The following is a 15977-nucleotide window of genomic DNA, read 5'->3' as shown; positions in this document are numbered from 1 at the left end:
CCCCCCCCAAAAAAAAATACAGACAAAAATCCTGACTCCCTTTTGGCTATTTGTCATGCTCATAAAATATTACCTTTCGGCTCCAAAATGAAAAAAGGCATTTTGTCAGCTTACGGAAGTGTATAATCAGTGATCTAACTCTCCTTTTTCAAAGAGGTAATAGTTTAATGCTTTCAGATTCTCGTAGGGCGTAAAAGTAAAACTATCCTTTGTGCTTAAATTTATCATTGAACAAAAAGTATCACTTTGATTGAGCCAGTAGAATATGGTTCTCATGAAATAAGTTCTGAAAAAATGCTCAACAAAACCTTTGATAAGGAGGAACTGCTGAAAATGGTATCCAAACCTGCCACTCATCCCGATTTAGTCGGGATATCCCAATTTTTTCCCCAAAATCTCAAGCATCCCGATTTTCACTGATTTCAACCAGGCATACCCCGATTTTTTGTCTCAATCTGCTCTTTCGCCGGATTAGTCTAAAAACTTACACTGCCTTCTTCTCTATTGCTGGAATTTTAAGCACCCTTTTAACTTTAAGTCAGTAATGTCAGTAGGAACTTGGAGCACTATTTTCCAAAATCTCAATGCCAGATTTAGTAGTTGACTCGCCCCAAGTTGTGTTTGATCCCAGAATCCTCTGATATTAGCCTGATAACTGTTACAATTTGCAACATGCAAATAGTCAATAATATTCGTAGTTCCACTGTTACTTTCAAAACAAGTCTTATCCGAGGTCTAGTAATCGCGCATTCATATCAAACACTTGGACGTGCGACAGTTATTCTTACCCTAACACAACTAACTGCTCTGAGTAGACTAACCCTCGGCCATTGTCGTTGCTTTGGTCTGAACGCAAATGAAAGATAGAGATTTGTTGATACATTTGGTCGGTCGATGTTGTCGTTAGCCTAGAAAAACTGTCGCTCGTCCGAGCGTTTGGTGTGAACGGGCCGTCAGTTGGATCGATCAGTAAAACTGTGACATGACCTTCGGCGTGTGAGTTCTGCATGTGCCAGGGACTGTCGGTTGATGGGGTTGATGGGGTCAACTTAAGTTCTTACACACTGGTTAAAGTGTCTCTCAGGACTTATAAAATTGGTTGGGGGGGGGGGGGGGGGTTAGACTCTTGAGGTAGCAGTGATTGATGGGATGCTTCAGGATTGAAAAAAAGTAATGATAAAACACACACACACACACACACACACACACACACACACACACACACACACACACACACACACACACACACACTAACACACACACACACACACACACACACACACACTAACACACACACACACACACTAACACACACACACACTAACACACAAAGACACACAGAGGGCGTATAAGCCTATATATTTACTTATGGACACCCCTGGAAAAGTCAGCTTGGCAGTCACCTTGGTGATTCGCTGTTGATACCGATCTTTTTCACCAAATCACGACTCTTTCCCCCCCCCCTGAGATCTTGATTTTGAGATTTCATAGAGTGGCAGGTCTGGGTATCAGTCTCTCCTCAACAGATTAACATGATACCGTATTTACGGATGTTTGAAGAAGAAAGAAGAATTTCAAGAAATTTATGAAAATTGTCATCGCCATCTTACCTTTCACCTCAGAGTTTTAAATTGTGTTTGTGTTGAGCCTATGATGGACGCTTAACAATCTTTACGTTTATGTTTATTTCATGAAATGTGAAAATATCAAGAATAAATTGAACTGGTAAAATGCTAGAAACAGCTGCCAAGATCATGGATACATGGGTATTATCTCCAGGTTCTCCCAACTCTTATTCTTGGTGTTGAACGACTCTTGAAAGAAGTGGACGAGAAGGGCTTGTCTTCAACAAACAGGTTTGAGCCCGAGTTCAACCCCCTGAATTTCTTGGCTCAATATCTGATGCGGAATAACCCCCGATACAGTAACTTTGCCGAAGCGTCTCCGTACGTGAGGGGACTGAGGGAAGTGTCAGAGGAACTCAAGCAGGAGCTCTTCACCTTTGAGGACAACAGGTCGATATTTATTTCATAGTCTGTTCTAGTCATCACTATTAAAGGATTATGAATGAGGAGTATACATTTCTTGTGGCAATGCTTTGCACTTACAAAAAAAAATCAATGAGTAAGATGCTGTATCCGAAGGACAGGTACCCATCATAAGGGCTTGTTTGTGAAGACCAAGTCTTCTTTGAGTAAGTATGGTTTTTGTATTCAGTGCCCCGACTCAGATTAGTACTTTGACGCAAGAAATGGTAACCTCCTCTAAATAACTTGCCCTGTTATCAAATACTATTATTTAAACTCGGGTTTGTCTTTGTCAATCGGAACAGTTAAAACTTGCAAAGTAATTCATATCATTGTAGTCATTACTTCATCACAAAAGACATTAGTCCTTGTTGTGTGTATTGCTCTTCTTCTCATCACTTGTTAAATTTTGATGCTCACAAAGAGAACTGGCATCAGCTGGTTTGAATGGTACATGATGTCTACTTGTACTTTGCAAGATTATTCAATTTCACATGTTTTGAAAAGGCTATCAAAGGCTTTTGTATTGCTTCCTGATGAATTTGGAAGTTATTGAGTTACAGAATGTAAGTGGCCTTACTTTTTAAAATCAGAATATATGCTATTTTCAGGTTGGCAAGAATCAAAGCTGAAGCAAGGCGGAAAAGAACAGAGCGGGAGAAAGTGGAACAGATGTTGCGTCAAGAACGTGAGCGACGCCAGGCACAGCTTGTCACTCAGTTCCACGAATGGAACGTGCCAACAGACAACAACAGGGTGGAGCTCTCACTGGTAATGGCATTTGGACTTGCCGTGGTGGTGCTGAATGTTTCTTATTCTTCTTCTTCAGGTGTCAGGTCTGGAGCAGGCATTATAACAATCATGGGACCCCACTCCTTCCTTTTGTCTGTTTTCTTCTTCAGCTCGGTTTTTGTCTTTGCGTTATTTGTTGCACAGTTGTTCAAGCTCTCTTCTATCATTGTCACGTTTCTTATTCTATTTACATCTATTTCTGTGTGGCCTGATTTAGGGAATGTGAGTGCTCTAAGAATCCCTCTTTTGAAGTTCCATTTTTGCTGCAAAATTTTTCATCCTATACTAGTTGGGGTTTTTTAAGCATCCAGGAAAAGAAATGATTGGTGAACCATGATTACTGCTGTCTGCTTTAGATTTGACCCTTTCTGATGATGAGAATGATGTCAGTCCCATTTCAAACTTGTTTTAATTCCTTGATAAGGTGATCTGATCTATAAAATGGAAGCCACAGCAAATAAAAAAGGAAAGAGCTGGGATACTATTCACTCTGATTGGTGAATAAACCATAAAGTGTAATTGCTGTGGAGGTCTGGCACCAAACCGCTACCTTAGAATTTAAGAGTTCCACTGGTAAATACTGACATTTTGTCTGTTTTCAGTTACTAAGACCGTGAGGTCAGAAACCAAATGTTCTGTCTGCTCTATCAAAATCGTAAGATTATTTGGAGTCGTTAGACATTCAGAGAATTACCTCTGAAAAAGGTTGACATGTGGTGAAACTCAAAATTTTTAAGGTCAAATTTCTCAAAGCTAGGTACTGAGCAGATAGAACTTTGTAATCCTAAGGTAGTGAAATGATTTTAAGTTACAGATATCTCCTGAAGTCTTTTTGTAGGGATGATATTTACTTTTAGCAATTTTTTAAAACTTCAATAAGTTTGATAAAGCTGGACATGGCCACTAAAATGCTGTACTTAGTTTACTTGTCTTTAATTACAAATTAAAATGTCCAGCTCATCTCTACATTTATAAACTGGATGAAAGAAAGTTCAACAAACAATGATACCTTTTTTTTGTCTGGAATATAATTCAACAGAAGTCATAGTTCAACATTTTTAGAAGACTGAGAAAATGTTATTGTTGCCCATGTTCGAAATACTGTTTGGTGAACTTTTACTTGGATTTTGTCTTTTCAGCTCCAAAATGCTCTCAGGTCTTTTGCTGAGATCGCAGAGCAGCTTCCAGAGGAGGTTCGGGAAGTTGCAAAGTTTGGGCATCCATTAGAGCCAACGGATGAGACAGGGAGGACCCTGGCAGTCAAAGAATTTGCTCAGGTAAAAGATATACCTGCAGATGTATATACTTTCAGATGTTTTCAATTTTAGATCTTACTGCACAATGTGATTTTCTTAAAGATAACCCTCAGGTGTACTGCCTATCTCAAACTGTTCTGAAATGTACTACATAATGACAGTTCATTCTGAGAAACTAGTTAGTGGCATTTACACATTTCTAATAGGAAAGCAAAAAAATACCCTAAAAACTATATAGTATTTAAGTCTCCCTTTAAAAAAAAAAAAGATGGTAAAGGTTGAGTTGACAGAGAGGAATATGGGTTTCTTGAAAGAAGCAGCTGATAGAGAATTATTTGTTCAAATCCACACCCATCTCTGATATGATTGATTGGGGAACGGTGAAACCTAAAAAAATAATGGAGGTTGGGGTTCGAATCGACCTTGATTTGTATGGACATTGTTTTATATCTGTATGTATATTTGTGTTGAATCTGAACATCCTACAAGATGCTATAATATGCATCTTATGGATTGAATGTACTGTGGTTTAATTTGTTTTTGTAGTTTCATTTTCTGCCTAATTGATTCAAGTTTTCCGTGCCCACAGTATATTAGTCTCTTTGTGGAAGATCTGCCAATCGAGGTTTTCGAGCAGTTCATGACCCACATGTCCAAGTGTGCTGCGGCTCACCGGGCTTCGGCCGAGAGAGAAAACCGAAGGATAATCCTCACCAACCTGTTCCTTCTGTGTGACCATGGAGGGGTAAGTAGTATGTTTTTGTAACCCTTTTCAGAGTGGTGACTCTTCACAGTACCGTAGGCTACTCAAAGTTTGCCACAAAAAAAAGGATTGTTTCATCTACATCTTGTCAGATCTCTTCGAAAGGTCCTGGAACTTTGTTTATAAGGTGTTCTTGAAGTAAAGAATATTTTTTATTCCCTATTTGTAGGAAAAATCAAAAAGAAATTATTTTTATACTGATACCGAAGTTTCACATTGCCTTTACTTTGAGGTGTGAAATAAGTAATAATTATCTTGAATTAACACCACGATAGAAGTTTCAAGCACGGTTATTGGTCCTAAGCTTCATCCCAACATGTGCTGTTGGTGCTGGCGGGAAGAGGAGGAAGAAGAAAAAGAAGTAGAAGAAGAAGAAGAAGAAGAAGAAGAAGAAGAAGAAGAAGAAGAAGAAGAAGAAAAAGAAGAGGAAGAGGAAGAGTAAAAAGAAGAAGAAGAGGAAGCAGAAGAAGTAGAAGTAAAAGAAGAGGAAGAGGAAGGAGGAGGAGAAGAGGAAGAGGAAGAAGAAGAAGTAGAAGTAAAAGAAGAGGAAAAGAAAAAGGAAGGAGGAGGAGAAGAAGGAGATGAAGAAGAAGAAGGAGAAAAAGTAGAGATCTGTTGTTGTTTTTTCCCCAGCTGGAAAAGAGAATGAAAGTTATAATAAAATATGCTGAGTTTCAGGTGGTATCATTGTTTTGGAGATGTTTTCTGGTTTGGCTGCTTATTTGTCGCATTCTTTAATCAAGTCTCTTGGCAGTTTTTTGTTTGTTTGCTCATGAAGTTTTGGTTTATTTTTGGTGGCCTAGTGGTTAGGCTCTCGGACTCGCAACCGTAAGGTCGAGGGTTCGAATCCCGTCAGGGACCCGACGTTGTGTCCTTGGGAAAGGCACTTTACACGAATTTTCCTCACTTCACCCAGGTGGGAATGGGTACCCGGCTATAGACAGCGAAAGATCTTGTCAGTATGTTAGTGTTTGAGCGCTTAATCAGCTGCTTGCACTGTATGCTTCCCGGGAAGCTGAGAATGTTTCGGAGTGTTCTATGTCTGCTGGGGTAATAATATAGTGTAAAGCGCATAGAGGCAAATGCTATCTATTATTATTATTATTATTATTATTATTATACGTTTTTGTTCAGGATGCGTTTTTTGGGCGAATTCTAGGATTTGAAATCAGATGGTAGAAATTCTTGAAGCTGATTTCAAATGTCGGCTTAAATTGTTGCTTCTGGACTCAAACTGAAGCTTCTCAGGTTTAAGCGCACAATGATTTTTTGGGTCATGATGCGGTGGAATCAGGCTCTCGTCAATTTTTAGGCATATGGAGTTATTAGTATCATCTTAAAGCCTGTTCATTTACATTGTTTGGTTGAAAAGCTACTCTTTTATCTTGAATAGAAGTCGAGATATTTGCGATTGAAGAAGGTTGGGGTCCTCTGGTTTTAGGGGTAAAATTAGCAAGAAAATTGCCGTCAAAGTTTGGTCACTTCCATAGCTTTAGAGTCCTTGGAAACTTAAAATTTGCAGATTTTGTGCCTTTAGCCATTTTTCGGTAAAATCCATACAAATATGTGTTTTTAAATGGACATAAAAGATGTTGAGCCCAAAAAAATCCCCAAAAATGTTATAAAATTTGCCAGACCAACAGAAAAATGCCTCGTTTCTTCGATTTCATTATTTTGACGAGCGCTTGATTTACCCCAGATGCCTCACATTTATTCTTCCCTTTTGGTTATTTAGGTAGATAAAGACAGAAACTGAATAATTTGCAGAATAAATTGTTTCCATTACAGAAAGTAAATGTCATCCGCAGATTAATTGAAAGTTTGTTTCTTGCATTTTTGTGACTTGTTATGGGATGGTTGTTTTCTTGTTTTTTGGGGTTTTTTGTGTTTTGTTGTTAGATTTTGTGTTTGTATATCTTAACGGGAGAGTCAGATAATTTTTTTATATGGCTCCGGAAGCAAGCCTAGTAAGTTATGTGTAGAAAAATACTTCCTTAAAAGTCTACTCTGATGCATTTATATAAGTATTTAAAAGTTTTTAGATTGAGGATATCCTACTGGTATGAGTCCTTTAGCATTCAGCTTACAAAAAATTTCATGAAGTTAGTTGATGTTACATGGACAAGTCGCAACTTTCTTACCTCCTCAATAATATGTCATGGGTGAAAGATTTGAGTGGGTGGTTGGTGGGTGCTCTGGTGTGGTTTGCTTCTTCTTTCCTATGAAACATCTATCGTTCTTATCTCCCCTTCTTCTTTTTTTATGTTTGTTACTCTCTTGTAACACCTCTTAATCTTCTGGCGCTCATATGACCTTATGCAGTTGCGAGTGCCGTAAAACCTCTACTAAAACAAAAAACAAAAAAGATTTGACCAAGGTTGTTTTTATAGATGATATCGATTCAGTCTTGAATTTTTCAGTTGTGGTTCATTGTATTCTCATGACAAAGTAACTAACTGTATTAAAAATGAGAAAAGGCACTTTTGTCTTGCATTGACGAGCTCCATTCCAATCATATAAAAATTAATGACCCTGAGAGAGGAAAAACACCACTTTTTTTTTCATTTCATTATTTTGATGAGCACTTGATTCACCACAGTGCTACACATTTTATTCAGCACCTCTTTTTTCTGTACAGTTATAATAAATATTCATATGACCTTAGAGCATGCATCAGAATACCATTGAGTTACAATCAAAATACTGAATAATGTATCTCTAGCTTAACACTATTATTGTTTATATTACTGTTCATTTATATTATGCATGTGACTGTAGGCCTGTTTATGAGTGCAAGCATACTGTGTGTGTGTGTGTGTGTGTGTGCATGTTTGTGTGAGTGTGTGTGTGTGTGTGTGTGCACGTGTGTGTTTGTGTGTGTGTTTGTGTATGTATGTGTGTGTGTGTGTGTACATATGGTGAAACACCAAACCAATGTGCCAGGATCTGGACAATAAATAACGTATCCTATTATATTATCTTATTATTTTGTTGACGCTGTACCCTTCTGACTTCAGGTTGGCCTGACTGGCATGGTAAAAACATCATGACTCTAATCTGTATCAATGAGGGTGTAAAACATTTACTGCCACAACTGTTTGTTAGCTATGCTTATTCTTGCCTTCTGTGTTCAACAAGGTGGTGTTGGTAATGTAGTGGTCAGAATACAGGACTCGTAATAAGATAAGATAAGATAATACTTTATTATCCCAGAGGGAAATCATGAGATTGTGGATTCAGGAGTTCGAGGGTCAGCTCTGTCCAACGTTGTGTCCTTTGGGAAGGTACTTCTCACTAATTTCCCATTTGGCCCGGTCCTTTCAGAGATGGACTTTAGACTCGTAGGGCCAGTCTCTTCAATAAATAACACAAATAATGTTGATAGGGGCATTGAACCTATACCATTTCACCATTTTTTATTTAGAATGAAATAAGGAATAAGTTTGTATTTCCCTTAATTCCTGTCCTCAGCTCGGCTTGTTGGACAGACACCGCATCCTGACTCTGTTTGAGCAATACTGGGATATGCTCAGGGATTCGAAAGATCCTAAGGGAACCTTAAGAAACCCGCGCCGATGTAAGTTTGTACCTGATTTGCAATTTTTTTTATAATACCCCTTAAAATACCGTGTTTAAGCCTCGGTTCGGACACAGATTTCTTCACCATATCCTGCCCACCCAGCAGTAATGGGTACCTGACTTCAAGTTGGGGAAGTAAAGGTGGCATGGGAAGGAATTGGCCACTGGCCACCCTACCCCAATATGCCCGGGAAGTTGTCTCACTAACAAAGCAAACCCCAATGTCCAGATCGGATGTGGGAACAACTTTACTTTTTTTTTTACCCCATAACACATTTTGGGAGCCTAAAAGTAAACACGTGGGTGGTTTGCTGGTGCTCTGATGTGATTTGCTCCTTTTTTCCTATCAAACATCTATCATCCTGATCTCTCCTCCTTTTTTTGTGTTTGTTACTCTCTTGTAACACCTCTAATCTTTCGCACTTAAAAGACCTTATTTTTTGCCAGTGCCGTAAAACTCTTACTAAAACTAAAACTAAAATTGAATAAGGCTAAGGGTTTTCTGATTTGCAAATTTGTGAGACAGCATGGTGGAATCAGGCTCTCGTCAATTTTTGGACATGTTGAGTTATTGGTATCATCTTAAAGCTTGTTCACTTATCTTTATTTGGATGAAAAAAATATCCATTTATCTTGAATACAATTCGAGATATTTGAGAAAGAAGGAGGTAGGGGTCACCTGTTTTCAGATGTAAAATTAGTGAGCAAATAGCCGCCAAAGATTAGTTATTCCTTAGCTTAAGAGTCCGTGGTAACTGAACATTTACATTTTTTGTGCCTTTAATCAACGTTTTTCAGAACAATTCACACAGAAATTAGTTTTTCGATGGGCATGAAAGGTGTTGAGCCAAAAACCAAAAATTCAATAAAAATTCACAAACCTGTGGAAAAACGCGGGTTTCTTCATTTTGATTATTTATACGAGAGCCTGATTCCACCACGCTGCCTCACATTGTTACTTTTGACTGTCATTCTGTTTTGATGGAAGAGGAAAAAGTTAAATGTGAGGCAGCGTGGTGAAATCAGGCGCTCGTCAAAATAATGAAGGTGAAGAAACTGGCAGTCTTCAGCAGGTTTGGGAATTTTTATCGAGTTTTTGTTTATTGGCTCAACACCTTTTATGCTCATTAAGAACACATTTCAGTTTGGATTTTACTGAAAAACGTTGATTAAATGAATAAAAGATGTAAATTTTCAGTTTCAACGAGCTCTCAAGCTAAGGAATAGCTAAACTTTGGCGACCATTTTCTCGCTAATTTTACTTCTGAAACCTGGTGACCCTGACCTCCTTCAATGCAAATATTTCAACTTCCATTCAACATAGATGGTTATTTCTTTCACATAAAGGAAGGCAATTGAACAGGCTTTAAGATGACACCAATAACCCCATATGGCCAAAAATTGACAAGCGCCTGATTCCTCCGCGTCGTGACACAAATGTAAGTCGCTGATTTGTCTTGATTTTCCTTGTCACTAGATTGGACTGGGGGAAAGACACTGGATTGTTTGTTCTGATTTCCATTGTTTCAGGGCCAGTGGTTGAGGTGGACGAGGTGGACGACACGTTGTTTGACGGCTGGGAAGAAGACGACGGCGGGCTGATGGACAGCGAGATTCCCGTCTCCAGAGTTCAGTTTATGAACATCAAGAAGGATTTGGTGCGAACGGCCACGCAGAATGCCGTCACGGACCAAGCGGCGAGGGAGCAGTGGAAAATGGAACAGCTCTCGGAGAAGAGCGAAGGAAGTCAGTTTACAATTGTTGTCACTTTTGTCTTCTGTCCTACCACGTATGTGAGATGTGCTGACGAAATGAGTTACTTTTTGCTTCCCGCAAATGGAAATATCTGCCGAAAACTCGACACAGGGGTCAAATTTGTAGATTTATTGACTGATACAGCTCTCTTCAAGTTTAACACGTCTCTTATCTTTTCATCTGAGTAATTTGTTCAAATTCAAAACTGTAAATTTGATGTGTCTATTTCCATAGGGGGAAAATCCAAGAAGTAACTCATAGCTCATCTTGATGACATGGCTGACAATGTATGTAGATAAATATCTATTGTTTTCAGGTTAGAGATTCAAATAACTTATTTTTCAGTTCAAGTCATCTTGGTCTGTCTAATCACAGTACGTGGGTGACTGGAGGGTGCTCTGGTGTGGTCTGCTCCTTCTTTCCTATCAAGTGTCTATTGCCCTCTGTCTTTCCTCCTTTTTTTGTGTGTGTTTGTTACTCACTAAGAACACCTCTGCACTTATATGATCTTATTGAGTCGTAAGTGCCGCAAAACTTATACTAAAACTAAATCACAATATCTTATGTTTAACCTCAGTACAAAACATAAGAGGCTGACAATAACAACAGAAGTACTAATATATCCGCTGAAGAGTATGCCAAGTAAGAACCTAGGCTACATAAGAGCGGGCTTTTGATGTGGAATGGATTTCTGTGTTCATTATTCACGTGCCTAAGACCTGGTTCTAAAAACAAAAACCTGATAGTAGCAATGTGGATTATGTGGGTTGGTTCAAAATTAGTTGCGGCATGATATTTCAGAGGCACAATGGTTACTGAATAAAGCTCCCGTTATCATGAACGACAACCTATGGCAATGAATCATATAGTAGAGTGCCAACGTACTCCTGGACGAATGGTCTTTTTGTTGATGGATGTACGGTGGAGACTGCTTAAACCGAAATCTGCAGGATTGCCAGATTTTCTTCACTTTAGATGGGTTTTCATTTCAAAGAGGCTGCTCAGATAGAAAAAGGAAAAAAAAACAGGGTTCGATTTTCTTTCGGTTTAACTCTGTTTTCGGGTGAAATGTTTTTGGTTTGAAAGAACTCTACTCCTGAAAAGACAATTGGGACAAGTGATGAAAGGGACCTTTTCACGTGGATCAGGGGGGTTGAGATTTTCTGCCCTGTTTGTTTTTCTAAAAAGTCATTGTTCCACCTTTCTCATGTAAGGCCACGCGTTTTCTAGCAGTGAATTGTTTCTGATGGGTCATTGTGTTTTGCTCTAGCTCAAACAAACAAACAAATGTGAGGCAGCGTGGTGGAATCAGGCTCTCGTCAAAATAATCAAAGTGAAGAAAGTTGCATTTTTCTGCAGGTTTGTGAATTTTTATCAAATTTTTGTTTTTTGGCTCAACACCTTTCATCCCCATTAAAGAACTCATTTCTGTGTGGATTTTTCTGAAAAGCATTGAATAAAGGCACAAAAAAAGTAAATTTTCAGTTACCACGAACTCTTAAGCTAAGGAAATAACTAATCTTTGGCGGCCCTTTTCTCACTAATTTTACCTCTGAAAACAGGTGACCCCCGCCTCCTTCTTTTGCAAATATATCAACTTGTGTTCAAGATGAATGAATATTTTTTTTCATTCTAATAAAGACAAGTGAACAAGCTTTTAGATGATACCAAAATCTCTACATGCCCAAAAATTGACGAGAGCCAGATTCCACCACGCTGTCTCACAAATGATCTACCCCCTCTGTCTCCTCAGTGAGAAAAAAGCTGTATGAGTGGGGGGTAACAGATTTCATGGCACTCCCGAACTACCGCTACACAGACACAGTAGAGTGCTCCCCACAGGATATGAAACTAAAGATTAATAAGATCACAGGCCCACATGACCTGTTCCCGATCACTGCCACGGCATCAAAGTCTGATCGACAGAAATTTGTCTGTAGGAAGCGAATATCTCTATTGAAAAGGCTGGAAAAAATTAACTCCACAAAACCCAATCTGGATAAATCCACTAATGCCCTTGATGATGAAGATGGTGGCAAGGTCAAGGTCATTGATAGGCCATCAGAAGCACAAGTCAAAGGTCGGATTGGTCTGAAGAGAAGAGCCTGTGACAAATCACCCCAAGATGCTTCCACGTTCACGCCTGCGGAGAACGAGTGGCAGTTTCCAAGTTATTTTGATAAACTTCCAGACATAAGATCAAGAAGTAATTCCAGCGATTCTGAGCACTCGTGCAAAAAAGATTTTAGAGCTGGTTGTAGACGGTTGACAAGCCAAAGAGTTTTCATCAGTCAAGGGAGCAGTGCATCTTTCACTGAGAGAAATGACAACAGTCCTCACAACAGGCCTCGGAGAAGTGGCGGGAAATATTCGAGGAGTGAGATCCAGTTCCTTTTTCAGTTGGACCTGTTTGCCCTCTACTTTGTTTTGGAAGTCTTACCTTGCAATTTATCACCATTTCCTGACTTGAGACTTTGTTAATATTTAATGTTTTGTGTTTACGTTCTGTAGTTGGTTGAAAATTATGCTGCTGAACAAAGTTGTTTATTGATACAGTTGTTGTTTCATAATCCATCTATTGACATGAAATGGAGACAAAACGTATCTTTCACATTAATAGTGATATATCATTTAATCTAACACATTACGAGACAATCATATCTGTAAGATAACTAGCGATATAACATTTATCTGTCACATGGAGGCAAAAGATATCTGTCCGATAGCTAGGGATAATTTTTTTTTCATAATGGTTGATAGAGCTTAAGTTGGGGATTTGCTCTCCATAAAAGATGAGAGAGGGTTGTTTATTAGTGGTATAGATAACTGTAAAGTCAGTTTTCATCATAGAGATTGTTTTATAAACTCACTAATTTAGTAGGTCAGCATTTATAGATAGGAAGTAATTAATGCTTATATATATGTGTCTTGGCAAAATAAACTGTTATCTTTGGCATATGCTTTTCAATGGCTGATGTCCCGTCTGCTGGGACATTTCAGTAACCCACTTTCAGCACTTTTTAAGGACCCCTGGGCAAGTGTTGAGTTCTTGCGTGCTGTCGGCATCGCTGACCGTTTATGAAGCCACAGCGCCAGAAGAGAGAGAGAGAGAGAGAGAGAGAGAATGGCTGATGCAACAAAGAAATCACCTGTTGCTCTAGCGGGGAAATTTATTTCTAAAAGCCCTTGGGTGTATATTTTTTTTCTTACAATGACTGATCTGGAATTCAAAATGAGATGAGAGTGTGAGATTTTTCGTTTTGTCTTCCTTTCAAGTATGGATTCTTTTTGCTGCTTTGTTTGCAGCTTTTCAGTTGAAAATACTTTTTTTTCTTCTTGAAGTTTGTTATTTATTTGTTCGTGTTTTTCACATCTAGATGAGGACGGTGCTCAGGACACCATAACTGAAGGGGAGGAAACTAAGCAGGTAGGTGGTGAGGAAACAAAGACGAGTGCAGAAGAGGAGGGAGAGAAGGCCGCAGAGAAAGTGGAAGAGAAAGAGGACAAAGCTACAGAAGAGGAGAAAAAACCTGAAGGAGAAACAGAGGAAAAAGTGGAAGAAAAGACAGAAGGGGAGCAACAAGAGGAGAAGAAAGACGAAGAAAAGAAAGATGAGGAAGGACAGAGTGATGGACAGTCGAAAGAGAAGGGCGAGGGAGGGACGGAGGAAGAAACTCCACCTGGTGGCCCAACGGAGGGGACGAGCGATGACGTCACTTTGCCGGCAAACCAATCTGCTGAGACGCAAAAAGAGATGTCTGGGAAAGAGAAAGACAAAGATGAGTCTATGGCTGGGACCAATGAAGACCTAGGTAATTTCGCAGTATTTGTGCAAACAGAGATTTCAGATGAGTTGTCTCTCTCTCTCCTCCCCCTTTTCTCTCTCTCTCTCTCTCTCTCTCTCTCTCTCTCTCTCTCTCTCTCTCTCTCTCTCTCGCTCTCTCTCTCGCTCTCTCTCTCTTTCTCTGCCTGTCTGTCAGTCCCTCTCTCGCTCTCTCTATGTATCTGTCTTTCTGTCTATCTCTATCTCTTTGTGTCTCTCTTTCTCTCTCTCCATCATTCTCATCCTTTGTTCTGAGTGGTAAAAAACATAATTTTTTTCGTGCTTACATCATTTTGTTTGATAGGTGTAAATGACTCATTTCAGGAGAGCACATTCAATTCTAATGATATAAATGAAAGTATTTCTTTCATTACTTTGTGAAAAGGTCTGTAAATATAAAGGTAAGCCGAAATTTTTATAACGCATTCAGTACAAAAGTTATCACATGAAACTATGCATGTTTGAGGAGATTTCCTGAAAAAGAAGACTCATTTAATTTACTTTTGTACTGCATTTGTGAACAGCTTTTAAGATAATTGGTCACTTTTAAGCACAAGGGGGCTATCCCGCAAAATGCTGTTTTTGAGAAAATCGAAGGTAAAGTTTTTGCCCCTTGTTCAATTTCTTTAAAAGACAAGGAGAGTTTTCTCTATAACCAAACAAATATACTCATCAATGAAACCATACTTCTAATATACGTAGGGCAATGCCCACTTTTAGCGTTGGTCAAGATTTCTGGAAGCCCCCGAAATCTGGGTTAGCCCGCTTGTCCTTAAAAGCGACCATTTGTTTGGAAGTATAGTGCCCAGGAAACTACTGTTGTATGAAGTCAAGACAGGTTTGGGAGAAACGTTTTTGTCTGGACACAGCCTCTGCCATTTGGGTTTTCCTTTCAAGTTTCAAAATGGCTTTGAAAAAAATATCACCTAAAAGTATTTTTGTTCTTTTAAGCTTTAGATGAGATTCCTACTTTTCTTATTTTGGCAGTTAATTGTTGTATTGGACTTTTGTTTTGCAAGTTGCCTTTTAGATTGTTTTGTTTGTGAGTTGATGACGGCTTAAAAAAACCAACATGTGAAATATGTTTAGTACTTTCTACGCTCCTATTATAGAAGCCTTTGTTGGCATGAAGTCTAATTTAAAAATTAGCTTTTGTCACACCAGTATCTGCTAGTCTATGGTTTGGATTGACCTGGAGGAAGCTCAACTTAATGTACTAAGTAAAATATTAATCCAAAATTGAAAAACAAATTATGGTAATGGAAAAGAACAGCTCTCTAAGGATTACTCTTAAGTACAGTTCATGTTCATCCCAGACTGAAAGTTTGAGCCTGTTTCATAAGGGCAATTTATTTAATGTTTTGGTGATTTTTAAAGTCTGAAGAATGTCTGACTGACTCTAATGATAATAACTTTTGTCAGTATGGTAATGTTTTAGCTCCTGTAAAACGGCAACTTGCGTTATATACTTCACAGGAAGTTGGGACTGTTTCAGAATGCTATACAGCATGCGAGTGTAATGATACAGATTGAAATGCATTTATAGACTTTGCTGTTAAGATAAAATTTACACTATACAAATGTTACTTATTACCCTTTATATTTTGTCTATTATCATTTCTCACTTGCACAGATGTGGACATTACTGGTGAAATGGCGGGTGGCTCCCAGCCAAAGTCGGCCATGAAACCCCCAGAGCCCGGCACTCAACCGACTGCCACCGGTCGTGTCAGTGTCACTTTTGCCGGCAACACAGCATTTGACCGGGAAAAGACAGGTAACTATCTGCCATAAAAAAGGACCTGTTTTAGGTAGTCGTTTTTGTTGTTGTTAACGATCCAGAAGCATCTGAGCGTTAACTCTTCTGCATGATGCCATTCGGTTATAGCTGCATGTCTGTTCTCATTGTTGTCTTGAGGAGTAGAGGCAATTAGATGTGTGGGGTAGCTTGGGAAGAAAACATCCCCTTAAATCAGTTAGTT

General features: G+C 38.9%; 1 protein-coding gene across 1 annotated transcript in view; it reads left to right on the top strand.

Annotated features, from left to right (window-relative positions):
- Window positions 1-15977, top strand: part of LOC101850898 (EF-hand calcium-binding domain-containing protein 5) — a gene marked incomplete in the record, with an annotated part of 52969 nt that overhangs the window by 4747 nt on the left and 32245 nt on the right. The window contains 9 exon segments of the mRNA XM_035971062.1: window positions 1780-2015; window positions 2639-2798; window positions 3959-4096; window positions 4665-4820; window positions 5472-5516; window positions 8310-8415; window positions 9948-10163; window positions 11926-12549; window positions 15629-15772. Of these exon segments, the coding sequence (XP_035826955.1) occupies window positions 1780-2015; window positions 2639-2798; window positions 3959-4096; window positions 4665-4820; window positions 5472-5516; window positions 8310-8415; window positions 9948-10163; window positions 11926-12549; window positions 15629-15772 (1825 nt within the window).

This window comes from Aplysia californica, unplaced genomic scaffold (genome assembly GCF_000002075.1).
Source record: "Aplysia californica isolate F4 #8 unplaced genomic scaffold, AplCal3.0 scaffold00369, whole genome shotgun sequence".
Lineage (NCBI taxonomy): Eukaryota > Metazoa > Mollusca > Gastropoda > Aplysiida > Aplysiidae > Aplysia > Aplysia californica.
Note: the sequence above shows the minus strand (reverse complement) of the source record. Positions and strands in the feature narration are given on the sequence as shown.